Source organism: Enhydra lutris, unplaced genomic scaffold, assembly GCF_002288905.1.
Source record: "Enhydra lutris kenyoni isolate GAN:26980312 unplaced genomic scaffold, ASM228890v2 scaffoldscaffold25, whole genome shotgun sequence".
Taxonomy (NCBI): Eukaryota; Metazoa; Chordata; class Mammalia; order Carnivora; family Mustelidae; genus Enhydra; species Enhydra lutris.
In genome coordinates, this window is record NW_019154109.1 from 7,916,214 (window position 1) to 7,937,966 (window position 21,753).

Below are 21,753 nucleotides of genomic sequence, written 5' to 3' on the forward strand. Positions count from 1 at the left end.
ATTGTCATCACAGCCCCTGATCAATTGCTATCTGGATTCTTTATGGAACAGTGAGCTCAGTATTTCACACAGCTGAACATTTCGTGTACATGTGACTCTATTCTCTCTTTTTTCTTCTGTTTTCACACGGGGTCTACGGGGTCAGGGGAGGACTTCAGATATACAAGACTCAAGTCTATCCTCTTCCCCAGTTTTTAGTAAACCATCAGTCCACACAAAATTTTTCTTCTGGTTTTATTTATTTTTGTTCTTTTCCCCACTCTCCTCCCTGCAATAGCCCCCCGTTTAATGTACATCCTTACAATCTACCACTTAACCTGTTTGATTTGCTAGAAAAGGATCTTTCACGCACATCATACTGGTAAGTGTGCGGGTAGAGTCCTTATCTGTCCCCATCAGGGACAGTATTATAAAGTGACTATATTTATTAGATCATTCTTCCATACATCTCAGAGAAGCAGCTACCTCTCTGGAACTGTCTCCCATTGGTTCTCGTTTTGCCCTTGTGGAGCTGAACAGGAAAATTCTACACCCTCTCCCACCATTCCAAGACAGTCACCATGGTCCCTCTTCGGCAGCCCCCATCTGCCCTCTCATAGGATATGGGATTTTCCTTAATCCTCCCCAGGATGCTCTGTAGTCAGATGGCATTCCCCTTGAAGGGTCCATCCACCCACTCCCCACACCCTATCTGGATGATGTACTTCTCTACTCCTAGCAGGAGAGGAACCTGAGATGTTATGTGACTGGGCCATATGGCAAGATACTGTAAGAAGAAAGATTTGATTAGAAGTATGCATTTAGGGGTACCTGGGTGGCTCAGTGGGTAAAGCCACTGCCTTCGGCTCAGGTCGTGATCCTGGGGTCCTGGGATCGAGCCCCACATCCGGCTCTCTGCTCAGCAGGGAGCCTGCTTCCCTTTCTCTCTCTGCCTGCCTCTCTGCCTACTTGAGATATCTCTCTCTCTGTCAAATAAATAAAATCTTAAAAAAAAAAAAAAGAAGTATGCATTTAACTGCTTTTGGTTAGACATCCCTGCCCTTGGCCTTTTCCATCCGGTTATCAGGGTAGGAGAACTGTAAGCCTGGTGATATAGGGGTATCTTCAGGCGGGGCATCTCCTTCCTCACTCTGCTTGGGTTCTTTGAGGTCAGGACTAGAACCCCCATGCCCTGACACCGGTTGACACTCCCCTTCCTCAGATGTGTGTGGAAGGCCCTACAGAATGTACTGGAAGGATTGCCAGCCACGTGCCTGTCTTCCAGGCTGAGTGGACTGGGCTTGGGGGGAGCTGAGGGTGCCTATATCCCTATGCGGAATAACCTGCCTTCCTCATCCTCTGCTGTTTTATCTTCAAGAGCACATTCCAGACACCAGTGCTTACCTCTCTTTGGTATGGAGGTGAAATCGACGTATCATACAGCCAGCCAATGTGTAGTGAATAATTCACTCTCATTCAGCCCTTTCACAGTGTGTGCGACCTCACCTCAGTCAACTATTGCTTATGATCCCCGTGCAGTCCCTCTCTCACCCCAACATTATCAACACCCCAAAAGGAAACCCCATACCCATTAAGCCATCGCTCCCCATTCCCCCTCCCCCTCTGCCTCTGGTAAGCACCAATCTGTGTTCTGTCCATATGGATTTACCTGTTTTGGACCTTGAATATAAGAGATCATTCTATATGTGACCCTTTGTGTCTTGCCGCTCTCATCGAGCATAACCTTCTCAGGCTTCATCCCCATCACAACACGTGTGTACGTCGTTATCTTCCATGGCCAGATAATATTTCACGGAGCATACAAACTGCCATATTGCTTATTTATTCATCTTTTGATGGACATTTGGGCTGTTTCCACCTTCTGGCTGTTGTGAATGTTGCTGCAGTGAACATGTGTGCTCATGTACTTGAGTCCTGGTGTTTAATTCTTTGGGGGCATATATCTAAAAGTAGAAATATGGGGTCATATGATAATTCTGCTTAATTTTTTAAGGAAGGTATATACATTTCTTTTTTAAATAGCAATTCTACTCTGGTACTTACCCGCATATGGAAAGACAGGGGAAGTGGATGAGGAGTCAGGAGATCTGGGTTCTTTTCCTGGCTTTGCCACTAACCAGCTGGGTGACCTTGAACAAATCACTTCCCCTTTCTGGGCTCTTGTTTCCTCATTTGAAAAGCAAGGGGATTGCATAAAGCTAAATGGTCTTTCAATTCTCTTTGTCTTTTAAGATTTTATCCTGGGATCGTGCCCCACATCAGGCTCCTTGCCCCGCACAGAGCCTGCTTCTCCCTCTTCCTCCACTGCTCCCCCTGCTTGTGCTTTCTCTCTCTGTTCAAATAAATAAATAAAATCCTTAAAAAAAAGATTTTATTGGAAAAATTGGGTTCTAGAGAGAAGAGAGAGAGAGAATTGTCAAACAGCTAGACCTGATTATCTCTATGTGCATTCTCTACCGTGTTTTTAAATTGTGAGTTGAAAGCATCCCAAGTAATGGGGCTTTTTCCCCCTGCCTGTGTGTTTCTAGTTAATGAATAGCTTCGGGCTTCCTATTCCCATGAGGATTCCCAGAACAAGATTCCTTCTTTTGCCCATCGCTTCCTACTGCTTGGCAGCTCCTGAACAAAACATGGCGGCCACGAAGCCAAGACTGGTGCCATCCCATCCCCACTGTCCTCTCTGCAGGAATGCTGAGCCTCACCCCATGCTAGTTCTCACAGCGCTCAGGTGGTCAGCTGGATCACCCAAGTCTGGTCTTGGGAGCTGTCGGGTCCAAGGAGAGGAGTCAGCAGACTCTTGCTCAATCCATGTCAAGACCATCTTAGAAGGTTAGGAAGAACAACCAAAGGCCTCCTTTGATACTGTCCAGCCAGGAGCTTTTCCTCCTTGGGCTATTTCTACTCTCCTGAGCCTCTTCCATCTGATTGATTCGCTGGCCCGAGTGCACTGCCTAGGGAGGGAGGGAGTTTTTCCTCCACTAATTGGCAGCCTCCACAGGATGCCATCCAGGTCCAAAGTATGCGTTCTCCTGAGCTGCCTGCTGGCTTTCTGGGGGGAGCACAAGGTTTCAAAAAAAAAAAAAAAAAAAACAAAACAAAAACAAAAACAAAAAAAATGTGATCCCAGTGGTTTATTTCATTCGGTCAGCCGTTTATTTGCTCATTTCCCATCCATCCATCCCATATTTTTGAGTGCCTGCTGTGTTTTTGGCACCATGTTAGAGTCTAGGAATAAACAAGATGAGGTGCCTTCCCTATGGAGCCTTCCTTTTTTAATAGAAGATACAGATGTGTGGCTTTTGAAATGAATACAATGAGTACAAAGTGACAAGTGCTCGGGCGTCTGGGTGGCTCAGTCAGTTAGGCATCGGACTCTTGATCTCAGCTCAGGTCATGATCTCAGGGTCATGAAGTTGAGCCCCTCTTCAAGCTCCATGTTCAGCAGGAGTCTGCTTGAGATTCTTTCTCCCTCCTTCCTCTGCCCCTCTCATCCCCGCTCACGAAATCTCTCTCTCCCTCCCCAAAATAAATAAATCCTTAAAACATAAGTGACAAGTGGCAAGTGCTATATAATGGGGAGGGGGGCGTAAATGGCGTTCAGAAGTACAGACAGGAGACACACAAAGTCATCCTTGGCAAGTCCTCACAAGAAGGCAGATTCAAAGCGTGTTCTAGACAGAAGCTAATCTGCGCAGAAGCCACAGAGCAGGACGCATGAAGGGACCTGACAGGTGACCAGTATTGGCTAGAACGCAGAACACAGAGGGAGGGTGATGAGAGGCAAGATTGCAGAAGGGGCTGTGCTTGGAGGACCACTGAGCCACGTCGAAGGATTCAGCTCTGGTGATGGTGGAGAGTGAGTCAGACGGGTGAGAGCAGCAGTGGGGTGAGCACTCAGGAAGCTGTTGTGGTCCCTGTCATGAAACAGCGGTGACCAGAACCAAGGTGGAAGCAGTGGGAAGGCAAGTGGATGGACAGTGGGGCTTGAGGCTGTCGGGCCCAGCTTCCAGGAAAGAACCTGCTGCTGTGGGAATCGAATCCCTTAGCTGGCCTCATGTCCCGGCCCAGGGGAGGTCCCTCATCCTCCAGGTCTCCAGAAGGATAACTTTGTCTCCCAGGATCCAGCCCAGGAGCCCTGCTCCTTTTGCTGACAGCCTCAGGCAGGAGAGGTCGGAGATGGTGGTGGGGTACAGGGAAGAGAAGAATTCTGCGGGAACCTCCTCCCTCCTTCTTCTTGGACTCGGCCCCAGGACAGAACAGCACACTGCACCCAGGTTGAAGACCCCACGTTTCAAACCCCATGGCAGTTTCAAAGCACTGCATCTCAGTGCCTTCCCTGGGCCACTCTCTTCTGTATTCAAGAATAGTTAACACACAGGGTTGTATTAGTTTCAGGTGTGCAATATAGCGATTCAACAGTTCTATACATTCCTCAGTGCTCGTCAGAATAAGTGTACTCTTAACCCCTTAATGTGTTTCATTCATCCCCCACCCACCTCCCACAGGCCATTCTCTCTCAGGAGCTAGGGAAAAGGGTTTCTCTCTTAAAGACTCATTCTAGGGCCCTTGGACAGTTGGGGTTTTGTTTGTTTTTTAATGAACATATAATGAGTATTTGTTTCAGGGGTACAGGTCTGTGATTCATCAGTCTCACACGATTCACTGCACTCACCATAGCACATACCTTCACCAATGTCCACCCCCCAGCCACCCATCCCTCCCACCTCCCTCCCCTCCAACAACCCTCAGTTTGTTTCCTGAGATTAGGACTCTCTTACGGTTTGTCTCCCTCTCTGGTTTCCTCTTGTTTCATTTTTTCCCTCCCTTCCCCTATGATCCTCTATCTTGTTTCTCAAATTCCTCATATCAGTGAGATCACATGATAATTGCCTTTCTCTGACTGACTTATTTCACTCAGTATAATACCCTCTAGTTCCAGCCACTTCCTTGCAAATGGCAAGATTTCAGGGTTTTTGATGGCTGCATAGTATTCCATCGTGTGTGTGTGTGTGTGTGTGTGTGTGTGTGTGTGTGTGTGTGTATACATACTACATCTTTATCCATTCATCTGCTGATGGACATCTAGGCTCTTTCCATAGTTGGGCTATTGTGGACATTGCTGCTGTAAACATTCTGGTGCACGTGCCCTTTCAGATCACCACATTTGTATGTTTAGGATAAATGCCCAGTAATGGGATTGCTGGGTTGTAAGGTAGCTCTATTCTCAACTTCTTGAGGAACCTCCATACTGTTTTCCAGAGTGGCTGTACCATCTTGCATTCCCACCAACAGTGTAGGAGGGTGCCCCTTCCTCAGGTGTTGGCGAGGATGTGGACAATTGTTCTAATCAGACATGATTTGTTGTGCTTGAGAATGTGGACATTGGGCCGTCGTAATATTGCTCATCCTACCAACCCACTGGAATCCCCTTTTCCTGGGTCGTAGTCTCAGCATTGCCGTTATCTCTAAAGGGACAGCATCGGGACTGCCATACCTTTGCTGCACAAAATGTCTACAGAAATCCATTTTTTATTAAAAAAAAAAAAAGCCCTTTGAGCAACGAGCTTTCACCTAACTCCACACAGCACATAGGGTTCAGAGAAGCTATGAGACTGGTGTGTTTCTTACTGGCCCAGCGCATGGCTGCCTCTAGGTGCTGGACCAGTGGGACCATGTTTGTTTTCATGACTTTTCCATGAAGAGTTGCCCTTCCTTCTAGAACAGTGATTCTCCACTGGGAGTGGTTTTGTCCTCTAGGGGACAGTTGGCAGTGTCTAGAGACGTTCTGATTAGGGGCAGGAAAGAGCTGTGCTGGCATCTAGAGGGTAAAAGCCAGGGAGCCTACTAAGCACCCAGCAATACCCAGCATCCTTCCCTACACAAAGAACTGTGGATCCGCAATGTCAATTGCACAAGTTTATAAGAAACCCTATTTAAGAACATCAGTCTGTGACCAAACCCTTGAGTTCTTCAGGCCCTATAGGATTGCTAGAACCAACTGCAAGTTCAGGAAAAACTCACTTGGCATTGTATTTCTTTCCACAGCTGAGCTCTGTCCGGCAGGCCCAGTTAGAGCGGCTGGAGGCGGCAAGACCCCGCAGGCCGGGGAGCAGGGAGCGGGGCCCCGTGCTGAGGATGGCCAGGCAGCAGCCGCCGCCCTGGGTCCACGCAGCCGTCCTGCTCTGCCTCCTCTGCCTCAGTGGGGCCATCGAGATTCCTATGGATCGTGAGTCCCACTCCATCCTCTCCTTTGATTCTCCTGATTTGGGGCAGAGGGTTGGATGGGAGGAATAGGTCAGGGGGGCGTTAAGCCCAGCTTTCGGAAAGGCTGGAGAGAGGGGAAGTGGTAGCTTCTGGAGGCAGAGCTGGGTTTCCCTCCAAAGCATGGAGGCAGGCAGGCTCGTGTTCGGGAATGTGAAATGAATTTTATAGCACAATCTCCAAAAACTGTGTCTGAGCTGATGCTTGGGCTGTCTGGAGCCTGCTAAGCGGGACCAGAGGTGGTGGAGTCTGCAAGTCTGTGTGTCTCTTGGGAGTCCTTCCCTCCACTCCCCTCCCACGGCCCTCTGCAGTCCTGACTTGCCCGTCAACAGGGAGTTTCCAAGGACCAAGTGTAGTGGACACTTATCTGCCTTTCTATATCTGAGCTAGACCCTTGGGCTATCTTGGCAGGTCTAAATCAGGATGGATGGCATGGGGACAGTAGGGAAAGGAATTATTTTGCACAAGACAGGGGCTAAGTGAAACTTTAAATCAGAGCTCCGTTATAATACCATTGTGGGAAAACCAGGTGCTGATTTTAGCTCTCCCATGGCAAAGTTGGGAAGTAAAACCCGTGTCCTTCTGTGTCCCAGGGTGGGGGCATTATTTGGCCACCAGAATCATCAGACAAGGGGCTCGGGATGGTGCTCGAATAGCCCCGTCTCTAGCTGCTGTGTCTGTTGTTACATTCAGAAGGGGCCCGGGGACTGGCAGCCCCGGTCCCTGGCCCCGCTTTTAGATGTGTACTACCTTTGCTGTAATTCCGGCTCTTCCATCAGAATGTCTTGGCATTCCAGTGCTCTGATGTGGGCACACCACCTCTGTTGCCTGTTCCCTGCTTCCAGAAATAAATGGGGCCCACATGATGCCAGCCCTGACTTGGGCTCTGTCCAGGTGACAGATGTCTGGGGAGGGTAGGGAGAGCAATGCAGCCTCCAAGGAGTGCCCACTGAGCTCTCCAAAGCCAGGCCCTGGGGCCTGGACTTAGCACAGCTTGGAGAAGAATTGCACGTACTTCAGCCCCCTCCCACCCAAACTTACCGATAAGAGCCGCTAGAGGAATGGGCACTTCCGGGTAAGAGAAGACCAACAGAAACTGTAAGCTGGACCCAGAACCAAGATGGGCAAGGCCCCTGCTGCTCTCTCAGTAGCCCCAAGTGTGTGTGTGTGTGTGTGTGTGTGTGTGTGTGTGTGTATGTGTGTGTATGCATGTTTGTGTGTGTGTGTGTGTGTGTATTCAGTGTGGGGGGGAGGGTGTCGTGAAAAGAACGGTTCCCATGGAGACCATCTGCCCTGCTAACTCAAGGAAGAGTGTCTCATTAACAATCCCAGGCAGGCAATCTAATAAGGAGAACGATAAGGCCATGTCCCTGGAGAGGAGAGGGGTGCTGAGGAAATTGGGTTATCAAGGAGGTGCTGAAGGCTCATTTCTCTTCTGCTGCTTCTCCTCATTCATTCACCTGCCACTGTGACCCCTGGGGCTAGTGGGTGAGGAGTTCCTCCAAGATGAACTTACAAAGAGACAGCTTTGACGTCTGTGTTAGGAATCTGGATTTCTAAAGCTCTGCTCGAGCTGTGGGCAGGTGACCCAGCTACAAGTGTCTCCAAGGGACCCTATGGGGGGCAGAGACCCCCCTCGTGCCATCTCCCCATCTCCTCAGTGTCTGTGAGGAGGGAGGGCCCGGGGAGTTCTGGAATTATCTTCTGGGAAATGGAGACCCTTCCTTGCTCTGGGTCACACAACGAAGGGGTACTAGATTCACGAATACAACCCAGGTCTTTGGGCATCCCACCTGGTTGGCACTCGACACACCTCACCCTGACCTCTGGTAATCCCACCTTCTTTTAGTTCTTGGAGCTCACCAGAGTAGCAGCTGCTGTGCACCCGCCCGAGAGCTAAGGGCTTCTACAAGTGCATCTCCTGTGACTCTCACAGCGAGTCCTTTGCTGACATTAGGAAGCTGGGGTGCCATTCTCTCCAGCCCCTAAGTGGCAGGCCCAGCGCATGACCACGGCCCCTATCTGAATGAAGAGGGGAAGCCTTTTGTGACACGATGTCTGGTCCCCGGGAGTGTCACAGCAGGAAACCCATGAGGCCTTCCCAGAGCAAGTCTATCTTGCAGGCACGGTGTCCATAACAACTTCTCCAGAACAGGTCTGCCAAAGCCTAAGGCAAGACGAGAGAAGGCCAGCCCTTCAGAGGAGACCCAGTGGCCCCGGGAAGAGGTCCTTTTCAGCCAGCTTTTCCCCTCCTGCTGGGTCAAGCATGACAGGCACCCCCACACACACACACCAAGTTACCTGAGCCCATCCTTCCCTCTTACCCTGTGCTGAGGCCCCAGGGGCTGGGTGGGGAAAGATCACACATTCGTTTTCCTCCCCATCCCCCACCACCTCCCAGGGTTACTCAGGTCTTCACTGATAGACAACCTATGTAAGTTGAAGGTGTACAGCCTGATGATTTGCTACACGTATATTATGAAATGACTGCCACATGGGTTAGTTTACCCCCCAACCTCTCGCACAAGTACCTTGTGTGTGTGTGTAGCCATAACTCGGAAGATCGACTCTTGAAACAACACTCGTGTGTGATACAGTCTGCTAATTATAGTTGCATGTGCATTCGGCCCCGAGAACATTTCCATCTCATAGCTGAACATTTGGACCCCTCACCGGCATCTCCCCGGCCCCTGACAACCATTCCACTCCATTTCTTTGAGTTTGACTTCTTTAGATTCTACATGGAGTGAGAACATACCAGAGCTTTCTCTGACTTAATTTCACTTAGCATAAGATCCTCAAGGCCTATCCATGTTGTCACAAAAGGCCACAGAGAGACCTACATGCTATGTTCCCTGAAGGGGTTATCCGCGCTCGCCCAGGTGTGGGGCACGTGAAGATCAGGCTGTCGTAATTTCTCTGCGTGTTGCCTGGGAGTGGCTGAGGGGGCTCAGGCCGGAGGCTGCCATTCCGCCCACCTGCCCCTTTCAAGAGGCCATATTTGTGCCTTGAGGACCAGGGCATTGGTTCTGCTCTGGGGAGTTGGGGCCCAGCGAGCTTCCTGGAACAGCCCTGGACTGCGACACAATCCCTCATTGAAACACTGGCCTCCAGCCCCTGACGTTCTGCCAACAGAGTCACACGCACCCGCCTCCCCCACCTCACCCACCCCAAGGAGAACATCGTGACCTTTGAAGAAAGCAAAGGGTCACCTCATCAACAAGAGTGGGTTTGCCAAAAAGTGAGTCTGCTGGAAGCTTGCCCCTCCATCCCTCTCCCCACGTTGAGGGACTTGGCATTTTTCTCCTAGGAACCCATAGAGGAGACAGTGGGGTGGGAGACATTTCGTCCTCACTGTCATCCCAAAGGCTGCTGCAGGATGACCTCAACACGCGCACACGCGCACACACACGCACATTCACACACTCTCCATCCTCCAGGGACAGGTGCCAGGGGCTGGTGCCAGGGAGAGAGAAGAAGTGCGGGGATAAAGAAACCTTGCAGACTGGGCAGGCCCCTGCCTTACACCCTACAGAGCTCATTGGAAGATTTTTCCCTCCCCCTTGGAAGTCAAAAGAGCAGACCCATTTTCCACTTGACATGACCACTTCGTAGGTGGAGAGAAGGGCAGGTGGCATGACATGGAATTTGGGGGGTGTTGCAGGACTAGGTAGGTTGCCCTTATCCCCAGGTGGGCAGGCCTCACTGTCATCTCCCTGTGCTGGCTTGTCTTCTGGGTTGGTTTTGTCTCTGTAATAAATTCCTTGGTGACACAATGGTGGTTCCAGATGTCATGACCTCTTTAGGGAAGTAGACTCTCAAGAGGCCCCTGGCCTGGTTTCATTGTGGGGCTGGGGACAGCGTCCATCCAGCTCCGGGAGTCCTCACTCCCCCATGGTCTCCCCCTTATTTACCTTATTCACGTCCGGAATGTTAAGGAGAGTGTGCTGGGCACCCACCTAGCCAACTGACCTCTCTGGCCAAGGATAGATTTGTAAGAAGAGCTCTGGACCAGACTAAGGTGGGCTGGTTCTCATTCCATTTCTGCAGGAAATGTCCTATTGACCTTTAACTGAGTGACTTCCCATCTGAGAATCTGAGATTCCCTGGATAATATCTAGGGCTCTTTCCATTGAGCCAGCCCTTGATTTTATAAAAGAGAGGCTTGAGGGTCATGTGGGCAAAGCAGAGCTTTTGCCAGGGTCAAGACAGAGCCCCCCACTGTGTGTGGGGACCCGAGAGCCATCCGCTGTATCTTCACATGAAGAAACCGCAGGCCTGGGCTAGTGGTCCCAGGCAGTAGGTCAAGTGTCAGCCCTGCTTCTCCTAAAAATGGCCCCTTCTCCCCACCTGTCCTCCATGCTCCAATACACTAGCTTTCCAGAAGTAGCCATTCTTGGGCCACTGGCAGGAAAACCTTATAAGGGTGAGGATGCCACTGTGGGGAACTCCAGGGAGCATGTGTTCAGAAACCCCAGATTTCCCCTTTACCCCGGGACTTTTCATTTCTTTTCATTTCCTGCCAAGGCTGCACCCAGGCAAATGGTACAGATAAAATTACTTTTCAGTGCCCCAGCAGACCACGCAACCCTGACCCACTTGAAAGGATTATTCTGGACCTTTTAGTGTGTCTTACTCAAGACTTTCACTTACCGACAGTGCACATAGCAGGGGACCCCTTCCTGCCACACTCCGCCTCTCCTCCCTGATGTCTGTCTTCTCCCTCGGGACCCTTCTGACACCTCTTGGTCCTGCCTTAACTCTGCCTTCTCCACACCGCCCCTCTCTGGGCCCCTAACACTTCTCTTCCACATCTCACTGTGGCTGAGTCAGGAAGCTTCGAGGTCACCTGGGCTCACCCACAGCCTCTGCTTTCCCCTGGAAAAGTCTGCCCGCGACACCAGCGCGTCCCAGACCTCAGCACTGGCGTGGAAGAAGCTTTGCATATGACTTCATGCTAGAGCCATTAAGAAAAGGCCTCTTACAAAGTGACAGAAACACAGTCTCTTTTCTGCACATTTTACACTGAGGCCTTCTCCCCCAGAAAGTTACCATCAGAAGTCTTGCTCTTGGGGGTGCTTGGGTGGCTCAGTGTGTTAAGCCTCTGCCTTCGGCTCAGGTCATGATCTCAGGGTCCTGGGATCGAGTCCCGCATCAGGCTCTCTGCTCAGTGAGAAGCCTGCTTCCCTTCCTCTCTCTGTGCCTGCCTCTCTGCCTACTTGTGATCTCTCTCTCTGTCAAATAAATAAATAAAATCTTTAAAAAAAAAAAAAAAGAAAGTCTTGCTGTTGGAAGCATGGTGCCCTGACCCCCAGCATTGGCACCACCTGGTTGCTGGTCAGAAACACAGTGTCTGCTCAGTCAGAACCTGCATTCTATCCAGACCCGCCCCCCAGGTGGTTCACGTACCTGGCAGAGTCTGAGAAGCCCGACCTCAAATATGCACTGACTTGTACACAGGCCCATGCATGCCACAGGTGAGGGCTGGGCGAGACTTGTGCTACCTACCTCCTGATCCCTTCCGTAAAAGTGCCGGAAGGAGTGGCAGGCTCCACTTCATCCCTGCACTCGTTTGGAAGAGGGATTTCCGTATGGCCATGTACTTCTGCTGTGAGCAGAGCCACAGCGATTCATCGGTCCCTAGAATTTTCCAAAGCGTAGGCAAGGAGGTGCTTTCGTGTGTGACAGAGAGGAAGGCGCGGTGGGAGGAGTGAGGCCTGTGGACCATGTGGGGCCTTTGGGGCTTTGCTCTGGAGCCCTGGTTCCGATCTGCTGCTGCCCGGGCTTCTCATCCCCACCCCGCTGGCCCGGGAGCCCCCTTCCCTCAGCGGCGTCTAGAGCCCGGCCTCTTTCAAGCAGTAGTCATTTGTGATAACCTATAACCGATGTCTTCTTTTCTCCCCTCGCAATGCTAACCCACCGGAACTAACAGCAAGCATTCAGAATGAGCGTAAGTCCCCGCGCGCCTCTCTGCACTCGTGCCTCTGGGAGGTAGGAGGGCAGCAAGGAGGGGCGGGAGAAGGCCAAGTGAGGAGATACAGGGGGATTAACCACCTTTCCACCCTGCCTTTGGGGGCTTCTTGACACCAGAGCCCCTGCAGTGCGGGCCCGGGAAGGGGAGCGGCCAGCCGGAGCCCCCCATTGCTGGGAATGGCAGAGGAGCAGGGGGATAAGAAGGGCCGCTGCTCCCCCTGCTCCGGTGGCCGGCACAGGAGCTCCACGGAGAACACTGGAGGCAGGGCCGAGAGTGAGATGCGCTGGCTCTTTGGCGGGCAGACAAGTCCCTGGGGACTGGGCCTGGGAGCTCCAGCCTCCCCACGCTTTGGCCATCTGTGGACCCTCCAGGGCTCAGAACCATCCCGGCCACCGGGCTCTGGAACGCTGGCTGCTTTGTGGTCTTAATTCATTCAGTAAATGTATTTCAAGAAGTCTCATAGACTAAGCGATGCACCAAGTGTTGGAACACAAGAGTGGGTAAAACAGAACTTTCTCATAGAGATTCCATGAGATCTGAAGAGATTCTTCTTAGGCTCAGTCCTTGACATAACCCCCTTTCCCCTGGCCCCGTTTAAGGAGCTGGGCCCCTGGCACAGTGTACTGACCGCCCCCCCCCCCCCCGCTTGCCGGCTTGTGCTGTGGCTCCAGAAGCTCTTCGGTTCAGCCGCTCCCCAAGCCAGGCCCCCGAAGCCCTGAGCGCCCCTGTTTGTGCTGTTGCAGTATCCCAGCCCCCAACCATCACCAAGCAGTCTGTGAAGGACCACATCGTGGATCCCCGCGACAACATCCTGATCGAGTGTGAAGCCAAGGGGAACCCTGCCCCCAGGTGAGCGCACTGGCAGGTAAATCCACGCCCCCCCCAAGAGGTATTGAAACCATACCCTGGCCCTGAGAGTAGCTGAAGCAGTGGATAAATTAAAATTATCCAGAAGACACCTGGAAGATACCTACCTGGTGGAAAGTACAATTCAGAGAACTAAGAAATGTAGCTGATGAGGAGGCTGGGATCCAGAAATCCTCAGTGGCTTAAAGTCACACCCGGAAGTCAGGACGAGATACCAAGTTTTCTGACTGTCGGTGTCACACATTCCTTCCACTGCCTTACCTCCCCAACTTTCCCCCACCCAGTGCACCACTACCGTGCGTAGCTTATAGGAAGTTCCTCCTGCTGGCTAACCAGAGTCTTTCATGCTGAGCACATCTCGGCTTGTGAGCACATCAGCATTAAATAAGGCGTCAGCAGACCATAGCTGAAGGCCTGCGGGTGTGCGGACCAAGTTAAATGATGTTCCTCCCACCATCTCCTTAGAGCCCCTCTCCCTCCTTCAGAGAGGGACCCATGTCCTCAGGAAGAGGAAGTGAAATGGAAGCACAGAGGTATTACATGCCTTTGCCAAGGTCGCCCAGCTTGAAATGGGGCGGAGCCTGGAGTTAAACCCAAGCCTCTGATAGCACCCCACCCGTCCCCTCCCCCACCCCAGACCAGGTGTGTTTCTACCAAACAGAAGACACGGGAGATCGGGAGATCGAGAGCTGTTCTGCTATTTGTCCCCCTCCTTCAAAGGAGCGGCAGCCACAGGCTGCGCCATGCAAACCAGACATGACCGGACTCTGTGCTGGGCGTCTGTCTGGAGAAATGAGGCAGGGCGGAACTTCGGGTGTATGGCAGCCTCCTTCTGCCTTCCCCCTAGCACCCCCCCACCCCCCCACCCCCAATTTGCGTGAGCCCGAGAACAAGGAGCACCGCTCTCATCCAGGCTGGAAGAAGCAGGGTCACCCGGAAGGGTCAGGCGGGGCACAGATGGCCTTCTGAAGTTTGGTCTGTCCACCATGGTTCCTTTGCAGGGACAACGATTATGACAAGGAGCAGCCCCTATTGCCCCTGCTTCTTTTATGTCCTGAGCGGCTGCAGACGTAGCCCCCACCCCCAGAAGCAAAGGGAGATTCTAGTCTCTTCTCCCCTGGGGTCTTTTGAAGGCTGCCGTTCTTTCAAATTCCCCTCCTGGGCTATAATGTGTGGCCCCTGCTTTATACTCTGTACCCACTGAGCAAGGCACGGATAATCTGAGCCATTGCCCTTTGGCTTTTTTTTTTTTTTTTAAGATTTTTATTTACTTATGACAGAGAGAGATAGCAAGAGAGGGAACACAAGCAGGGAGAGCTGGAGAGGGAGAAGCAGGCTTCCCACTGAGCAGGGAGCCCGAAGCGGGGCTTGATCCCAGGACCCCAGGATCATGACCTGAGCCAAAGGCAGACACTTCATGACTGAGCCCACCAGGCGCCCCACCTTTTGGCTTTAGAGTTGGTTCTCAAACAGGGAGACAGGAGGAGCAGAACTAGCTCCCTGATGGGTTTGGCTCGGGTGAAATAGGAATTTGGGCTTGCCTTCATAGTCAGAGGCTGGGACGCCCTAGGGTAGAAGCTGCAGCTGACTCGATTTTAAAGCAATCCGAGTCCCCACAGGCTGCTGCAGAGGACAGAATCTCCCAGTGGCTGCTTGGGTACGTGTCACTTACAGCCATGACTCTCAGCCTTGGTTGGCTAAAAGTACTAATGTCAGGAGCCTGCCCCCCTCCAGCTTCACCTATGGCTCTGGCCTGGGACTCTGCATTTTATCCGACTTCCCAGCCAGTTCTGCCACCTAGCCAGGGGGACATGGAGGTGTGGTTATGGGACTGGGCCAGGGACCAGGGCCCTGAGGTTCTCGCCTGGAGCCCGGAGTCCACTGTGTTCCTCCTTGTTGCCTCTGCTTCTGCCCCCACCCCATACTGCCCACAGCTTCCACTGGACTCGAAACAGCAGGTACTTCAACATCGCCAAGGACCCTCGAGTGTCAATGAGGAGGCGGTCTGGGACCCTGGTGATCGACTTCCGCAGTGGGGGCCGGCCCGAGGAATATGAGGGGGAATACCAGTGCTTCGCCCGCAACAAATATGGCACGGCCCTGTCCAACAGGATCCGCCTGCAGGTGTCCAGTGAGTAGCTAGTGCACTTGCTAGCGTGCCTTGCTCCTCGGCGCATGGACGGGGGGGTGGGGGGGGTGGGCATGGAGGGTCATTCCGGAAGGGCCATCCCTGCCCTTGGCCGATGGGTGCCTTGGTGCTCTGCTCATCCTGCCTCCTGTTCTGCCTCCGAGCAGGAGCACACCTTGCCCTCCTCAAAAAGATTGCTTGGAAATGAGGCTTCTGAGCCAGAGTCTTGAACAACTTCACGAACATTCTGGGCACGGGAGGCGAGGAAGGAGAGGAGCCTTTGGAGAAGTGTATCTATTTAGACTGAAGTCCTCTCTTCTCTCGCTGCACCTGGCCTAGACTCACAGGCCCTCTCCACCCACTCCCTTGTTCTCCCGTTTGCCCTTCTGCTTTTCCTCTTTGTACCCCTGCCCCTAGCCGAGCTCCTTGTCCTGGCTCCCGCCATAACCCTCACTTCATGCTCCTTTGTCTGATTCCCCCCAGAGTCTCCCCTGTGGCCCAAGGAAAACCTAGACCCTGTCGTGGTTCAAGAAGGCGCTCCCTTGACGCTCCAGTGCAACCCCCCGCCCGGACTTCCTTCCCCAGTCATCTTCTGGATGAGCAGCTGTAAGTTTTGGAGGCCTTTGATTTTTTTTTTGGAGGCATTTGATTTCTACTTTTATCTTAGGAAGTGGGGTGGGTGTCTTACATGGGAGGGGCTTGCCCAAGGTTGGGAGACCTTGACTTATGAGAAGCAGGTGTAAAGGGACCACATGGCGGAAAACACATCAAGAGGCTGCTCAGGCCCATTTCCTAGCCCAGATACTATCGGCTGTGTGATCTTGAGCAAGTTGCTTAACAACCCTGGGCCTCAGTTTGCTCTTCTGGGGAAAAAAAAAATAGGGCTAGAACCTGTACTTATGTGGTCCATCATTTTAAGGATAAATGAGTTAATACATCCAAAGAACTTATAACACAACCAGACACACACTAAGTGCTGAGTAGTATTTGTGAAGATGAAGGAGAACAAGAACAAAGGAAAGAGGAGGAAGAGGAGAAACTGTCAATAAGCCAACTCAGGCGGGTTGGCCCCAAGCCTCCTTTCAGTCTTTAGTCAGTCTGGATTTACTGAGGACAGGGAGGCCACAGGAATGAAACCTTTGATAAAGGAGTGACAGGGAGACAGGACATTTGTAGCAGGGGCAGTGTATCATCCCTGAGAGCTTGTCCCATTTCATTTTGCACTGAGATTCATTTAACCACTGTGGACCTCAGTTTCTTCCCATGCTTTGAATCACAGTAAGTGGGGGCATGCTATAAAGGTGTTTAGAGCATTGCTGGCTATCTGTCTTCCTGGCTTCCCCTCCCCATCCTCCATACCTGCCCACCCACCCACCCCCAATGCCTTCTATCCATCCATCCATTGGTCAGTCTATAGATCTGCCTGCCTGCTTAGCATCCATCATCCATCCATCCATCCCCGAGTTTTTACCAGCTTGCTTCTGGAAAAAGCAGGGTAGTGAGCCGTTTGGCAGAGAGAGTATGGATTCGTGCTCACCCGTTGTCTCACTCTGTGTCATCTCAGTGCATGTGCGTGGGGAACGCTGCCTGGCCACAGGCTGGAGGGCCGGTTGGTTTGCTAACTGGTTCAGAGTCTCTCGTTCCCTGCATCACACCTGTCACCAGCTTATGTCCATAAGTAGATCCTGAGTGGATCTCATGACCCTCATCTTCCCATCATCACTGGCATCTGCCCAATGCAGGCCACCATCAGCTTTTCCCTGGGTGCCAGTAACCAGGAACTATAACTGGCCTCCCTGGTCTTTCTAAAAACATAAATCTGATCGTTTCATTCATATGCTCCCGCCCTTTACTGGCTCCTCCATCACCTTGGACCAAGTCCAAACTTATCTCCCTTCCTGATCTAGTTCCCTCTGCCTCTCGAGCCTTTCTCCTACCCCCTTTCCCTGCTGTGTGCTCTTAATTTTTAGCACACACTGTTCTTACTGCTTGGAAACCTCTTTGGGCCCCTGTCTCTTCTGCCCGGTGTCACGGAGCCTCCAAGGTGGAGCTCAGGGCCCCCTGGCAGGGACTCAGGGCTCCTCTGCTCAGCCCATCCCCTTTCTTATCCGGGCTCCCCACTCGCCACACTGCACAGCAGTGATTTCTTTATCTCCTCCCTCTTCTAGGCTGCAAGCTCCCTGAGGGCAGGAGCTATCTACCTACAGTCTCTTTCACCAATCGTGGGCACAGTGCCTGGCACACAGTAGGCCTGCAGTCAATTTTGGATAATAAGTCATTTAAAGAACTGACCATCCCATTGTTGGAAAGTTGACATCATTAACCTTGCGCTTTCAGAAATGATGACTTACATGATCCCAGGGTCCTGGGATCGAGCCCCACATCGGGCTCTCTGCTTGGCGGGGAGCCTGCTTCCACCTCTCTCTCTGCCTACTTGTGATCTCTGCCTGTCAAATAAGTAATAAATAAAATCTTTAAAAAAAAGAAAGAAAAGAAACGATGACTTAATAAAAGGTCGTGGGAGGCTGAGAAGGCATTAGCTGTGAATCATCAGCCTGACAAATATGCTTTCACAAACTGAGTAACCGGCAGACCCAGTCATTTGAATTGACACCTATTGCTTCAACAGTCATGGACAATGTAGTCCACTTCCTCAGCCACTCCTGTGACATCATTGATTCTAAAAAGCACCATTTTCATCTTTTAACATCTCCAAAATTAGAAAGCATCCTAGAATCATTGATTAGTAGTAGGTATCTTGCAATTGTAATTGGCAGTGATTTTCTCTTTCCTGGTGGGAGTGAGAGCTTTAAAAAAAAGAAAACAAGTGAACTTGACTCCTGATTTGGGAAGCACCTGAAAGATAGCATTTCCTCCCTCTGGTTCGGGGCCAGTCAGAGCTTTTGCGGCGTGGACGGGAGCTAGAAAAGTCTGGTCGTGGACCATGAGTGTGGCAGGCAGACGTCTTCCCTCACTGCTTTCACAACCCAGGAGGTGTGAAATCCACTGCTTTCTTATCTGTGAACTGGAAAGAAGCCCCCCTCAGAGTTGAGAGGACGAGAGGGAATCACGTTGAACTCCCAGCACCACCCGACACTCTGTCGGCGCTCCATCGCCAGACCGATCGCGACGGTCACTCCTGTTACCATGACCACTCACCTCTGTCCGTACCTCTGCTCCCTTCCAGCCATGGAGCCCATCACCCAAGACAAGCGTGTCTCCCAGGGCCACAACGGCGACCTGTATTTCTCTAACGTGATGCTCCAGGACATGCAGACGGACTACAGCTGCAACGCACGTTTCCACTTCACCCACACCATCCAGCAGAAGAACGCCTTCACCCTCAAGGTCCTCACCAGTAAGTGCAGGTCCCTGCCCGGGGCCGGGAGCCGGGGCGGAAACCCTCGGACCCCGAAGAGCCCCGGGTACCTGGGTCTGGGGGCAGCCTTGTCCCCAAGGCTGACCCAGAAACCCCTCCAGCATGGGGTGCCTGAGTTGTGTCCGTGACTCTGAAACCAACTTGCTTGATTCTGAAGCCTTGAGTTAAACTTGGTCCTGCTCTGAGTCAGTGCTTCTCAAGCTGCAGGCTCAGTCCGAATCACCAGGCCAACGGGGCAGCCGTCCCCGGCCCGGCCTGAGCCTGCCTCCACAGTCCCGGCCTCCGTGTCCTCCATTAGCTCTCCAGGTGCTCGGGACCCACAGCAGCTTCCAAGGAGCCCTGTTTTCAGTGGCCGTCCAACATCTCTCCCATGCCTCAGCTTGAGGATTTCTTTTCTAGCTAGTCCCCGTTTGGTGGTCTGGACTTCTAGAAACAGAGCCACAATACAGAATTTCCGCATTGGCTGGGACCCCAGCATGAAATGTGTTCGATGCCGGACCCCATGGGACGACTCCATTTGCAAGCTGCAGATTAATGTTCTAGTTTTACTTGTTTTCATTTTTATTTCTGGATTCTGTTTGGCTGGTACCGAAGCGGGTCAGCCATGCCTGACCCGGGATAGCTTGGGGGTCGGTGGCCCCCCGCAGAGGAGAGAACCGAGTAGTCAGCTCCCAGACGCGCATCTTGCCAGGGACCCGCTGGCCTGGCTCTCCGGCTGCCCATCCTCCGCCTTCCAGGACGTTGCATTCCAAGTGGCTGTGTTCGTTTGCACCGCGGATGTGTAACAGGCCTTCTCTTGAGGAGCCCCCTCACCCCCCAAAGACCTTGGTCTGTGTGACTCAGCTGTGGAGGCTGTTTTCCATACTGGGGACAGTGGTACTTGTGGGGGAAGCCAAGCAAAGGGCACCATGTGGGCGCTGACAGCTGCCCCAGGTCGCAGAAGAGAACCTGAACCTCAGGTTCTCCGCGCCCACACGCCTCTCGGGGAAAGGTGGGGAGAGTCTAGGGGACCTTGCTCCTTGCTCAGGACGGCCGGGGGCCTGGTCTTCTTTCCTCAGCTGCCCCCGCCAGTAATGGAAGCAGGTGCCTAGAACCCCAGCTCCACACCCCGTCTCTACCCGGCACGGAGGTGGGCCCCCAAGAAGCAGCTTCCTTCTTGTTCCCCTTATCCTGTGTGGGAGTTCTTTCTCTCCTTCTCATTGTCTTCTCTTTGTTTTCTCACTTCCTTCCTCTCTGTTTCCCTCCTGCCTTCTTCCTTTCTTCTTTCCACCCCTCGTTTTCTCCCTCTCAGAACCCCGTCCACCCCCCTCTAGCACCCCCACTCCTGCAGCTCCCCACACACTGTTCTGTGTTGGAGTCGGGCTGCCCACAATTTGCTAACCGACAGGATGGCCGGAAACCTGGGGACGAGCCCCCACGTGCTCCCAGCAGCAGAGCCCGGCCCAGTCTACTTGGCTGCCCCCTCGCTGGCCCTCTTATTCCAGACCAAGACCTAGAGGGGACCCCTGGGGAAGAAAGTTGGGTTGCCTGAAGCGTCTCAGTGCACGTCAGGAGCAATTGCTGGCCAGTTGGCTGGGTCGTGGAGGACAGTGCGGTGCGCCTGGGACCTCTGAGTGGGCTCCGGGGCCAGGACAGGGCTGGCAGCATGGGGAGGGGAAGGCGGCAGGAGCATTGAGCAAGATGCTGGATGCTGGACGGTCCTTGGTGCCGTCCCCTGGCTTCCTCTCTGCCTGCCCAGTGTGAGGCTTATAGTCAGACTCCTTTCTGGGGACTGAGCCAGGTGACCTTCTGCGGTCCTGGGCAGAGGCCCTCAAGGTCACCCAGGATAGAGGCGGGGGAGTTGAAGGTGGTAAAGAGCCTTCCTCTGTGGAATTAGGCAGATTTTCAGCATTTAGAAGTCGGGTTTTCCAGAAACATCCTTATCTCTACCTGCAGAGGTAAGGGCTGTTTATTTCTGCTTCATTTCTGGGTGCCCTACTCCACTGAAAACTCTTTCCTACAAATGCCAAGACACCCCCCCACCCCGCCCCAGGTGATGGGAATAGAGCCCTGTCTGCTTCCTGGAGTTCTCGCAGGGGTAGCTTTGGCCGGGAGCAAGTTCTGGGCATCTGAGCCAGCCCAGAATTGGGTACAGTTGCTTAAAATAGCACAGTTGTGCTCTGTCTGCTTTCCCGCCTGGAGAGGACACAGGCTCTTTCTTATACCTTCAGAACCGGGTCTGGGGGTGGGAGGCAGAATAGCCAAGCTTGGCAGGCTTCAATGTCCCTCCTCACCTCGGGTTTCCATCACGGTCTGGCCCTTGGGGGAAGATGCCAGTCTCAGCGTGGCTGATGGTGCCTTACCTACATATAAGGAATGGCAGAGGGGAAGGTATCTAACACAAAACATTGGACGGTCTGAAACCATTTTTAAAATTTGTTTTGGGTGCAATCAAAGACAGTGGAGGTGATGTGCCCGCCCCGCTTTGCCCGCCCCAGAGCAGGTCTCTTTGGTGACCGTGGTGAGGGAGAAGGGGTCTCCTGAGGCAGACCGTGGAGCACTAATCCTGCTTCCTCCTAATGTCTGCTGTCTAAGTAGCACTCTCAGGAGTCAGAAAATCTCCCTGGATTGCCCAGATGAGCTGCAGAATCCACAGACCGTGAGATCAGTTACAAGCTTGGGTCACTTCTCTGGAAAGAGAGGAGTTCTGTTTCCCTCGGTGGCATGGGAGCTTAGGAGCATGAAGCCAGGGTCTTTTTAGCTGTGTGCCCCTATCCTGCCCCCAGAGAAGAATGTCCCTTCTTGAGTACATCCTCAGCCCCTCTTCTCTTCTGCGCCCCCTGCCTCTCCACGCCACTGCCCCGAACAAACCCAAGCTGACTTCCCACACAGGCTCCGTCTTGCAAGACACGCCATCTTAAGGGATGGTTTTCAATAACGCAAGTCTCCCTAGCGGGCTTTAAGCACATTTGGGAAGCCCTGCGATATGGGTCCCAGCAAAGAGGGCGCACAGCCTCGGCAATCAGTTATAAGGGGAGCTGATCTGTCTTCAAATATGCAAATACTCTGGCACAGTGCCTCGCCTCCCTCAGGCACTTGCTTGGACTGGGTCCGGCTTCTCAGGGCCGTCTGCTTGGCTTCCAGTCCACTGTACCGCCCCCCACC

The 21,753-nt window shown here is 52.6% G+C and overlaps 1 protein-coding gene across 1 annotated transcript in view; it reads left to right on the top strand.

The window, feature by feature from the left end:
* LOC111150999 (neurofascin) overlaps positions 1-21,753 on the top strand; it is a 93,910-nt gene that overhangs the window by 16,538 nt on the left and 55,619 nt on the right. The window contains exons 2-7 of the mRNA XM_022508686.1: positions 6,046-6,226; positions 12,194-12,211; positions 12,979-13,084; positions 15,037-15,233; positions 15,714-15,836; positions 18,418-18,588. Coding sequence (XP_022364394.1) covers positions 6,136-6,226; positions 12,194-12,211; positions 12,979-13,084; positions 15,037-15,233; positions 15,714-15,836; positions 18,418-18,588 — 706 coding nt within the window. The 5' untranslated portion in view covers positions 6,046-6,135. The remainder of the gene's footprint in view (positions 1-6,045; positions 6,227-12,193; positions 12,212-12,978; positions 13,085-15,036; positions 15,234-15,713; positions 15,837-18,417; positions 18,589-21,753) is intronic.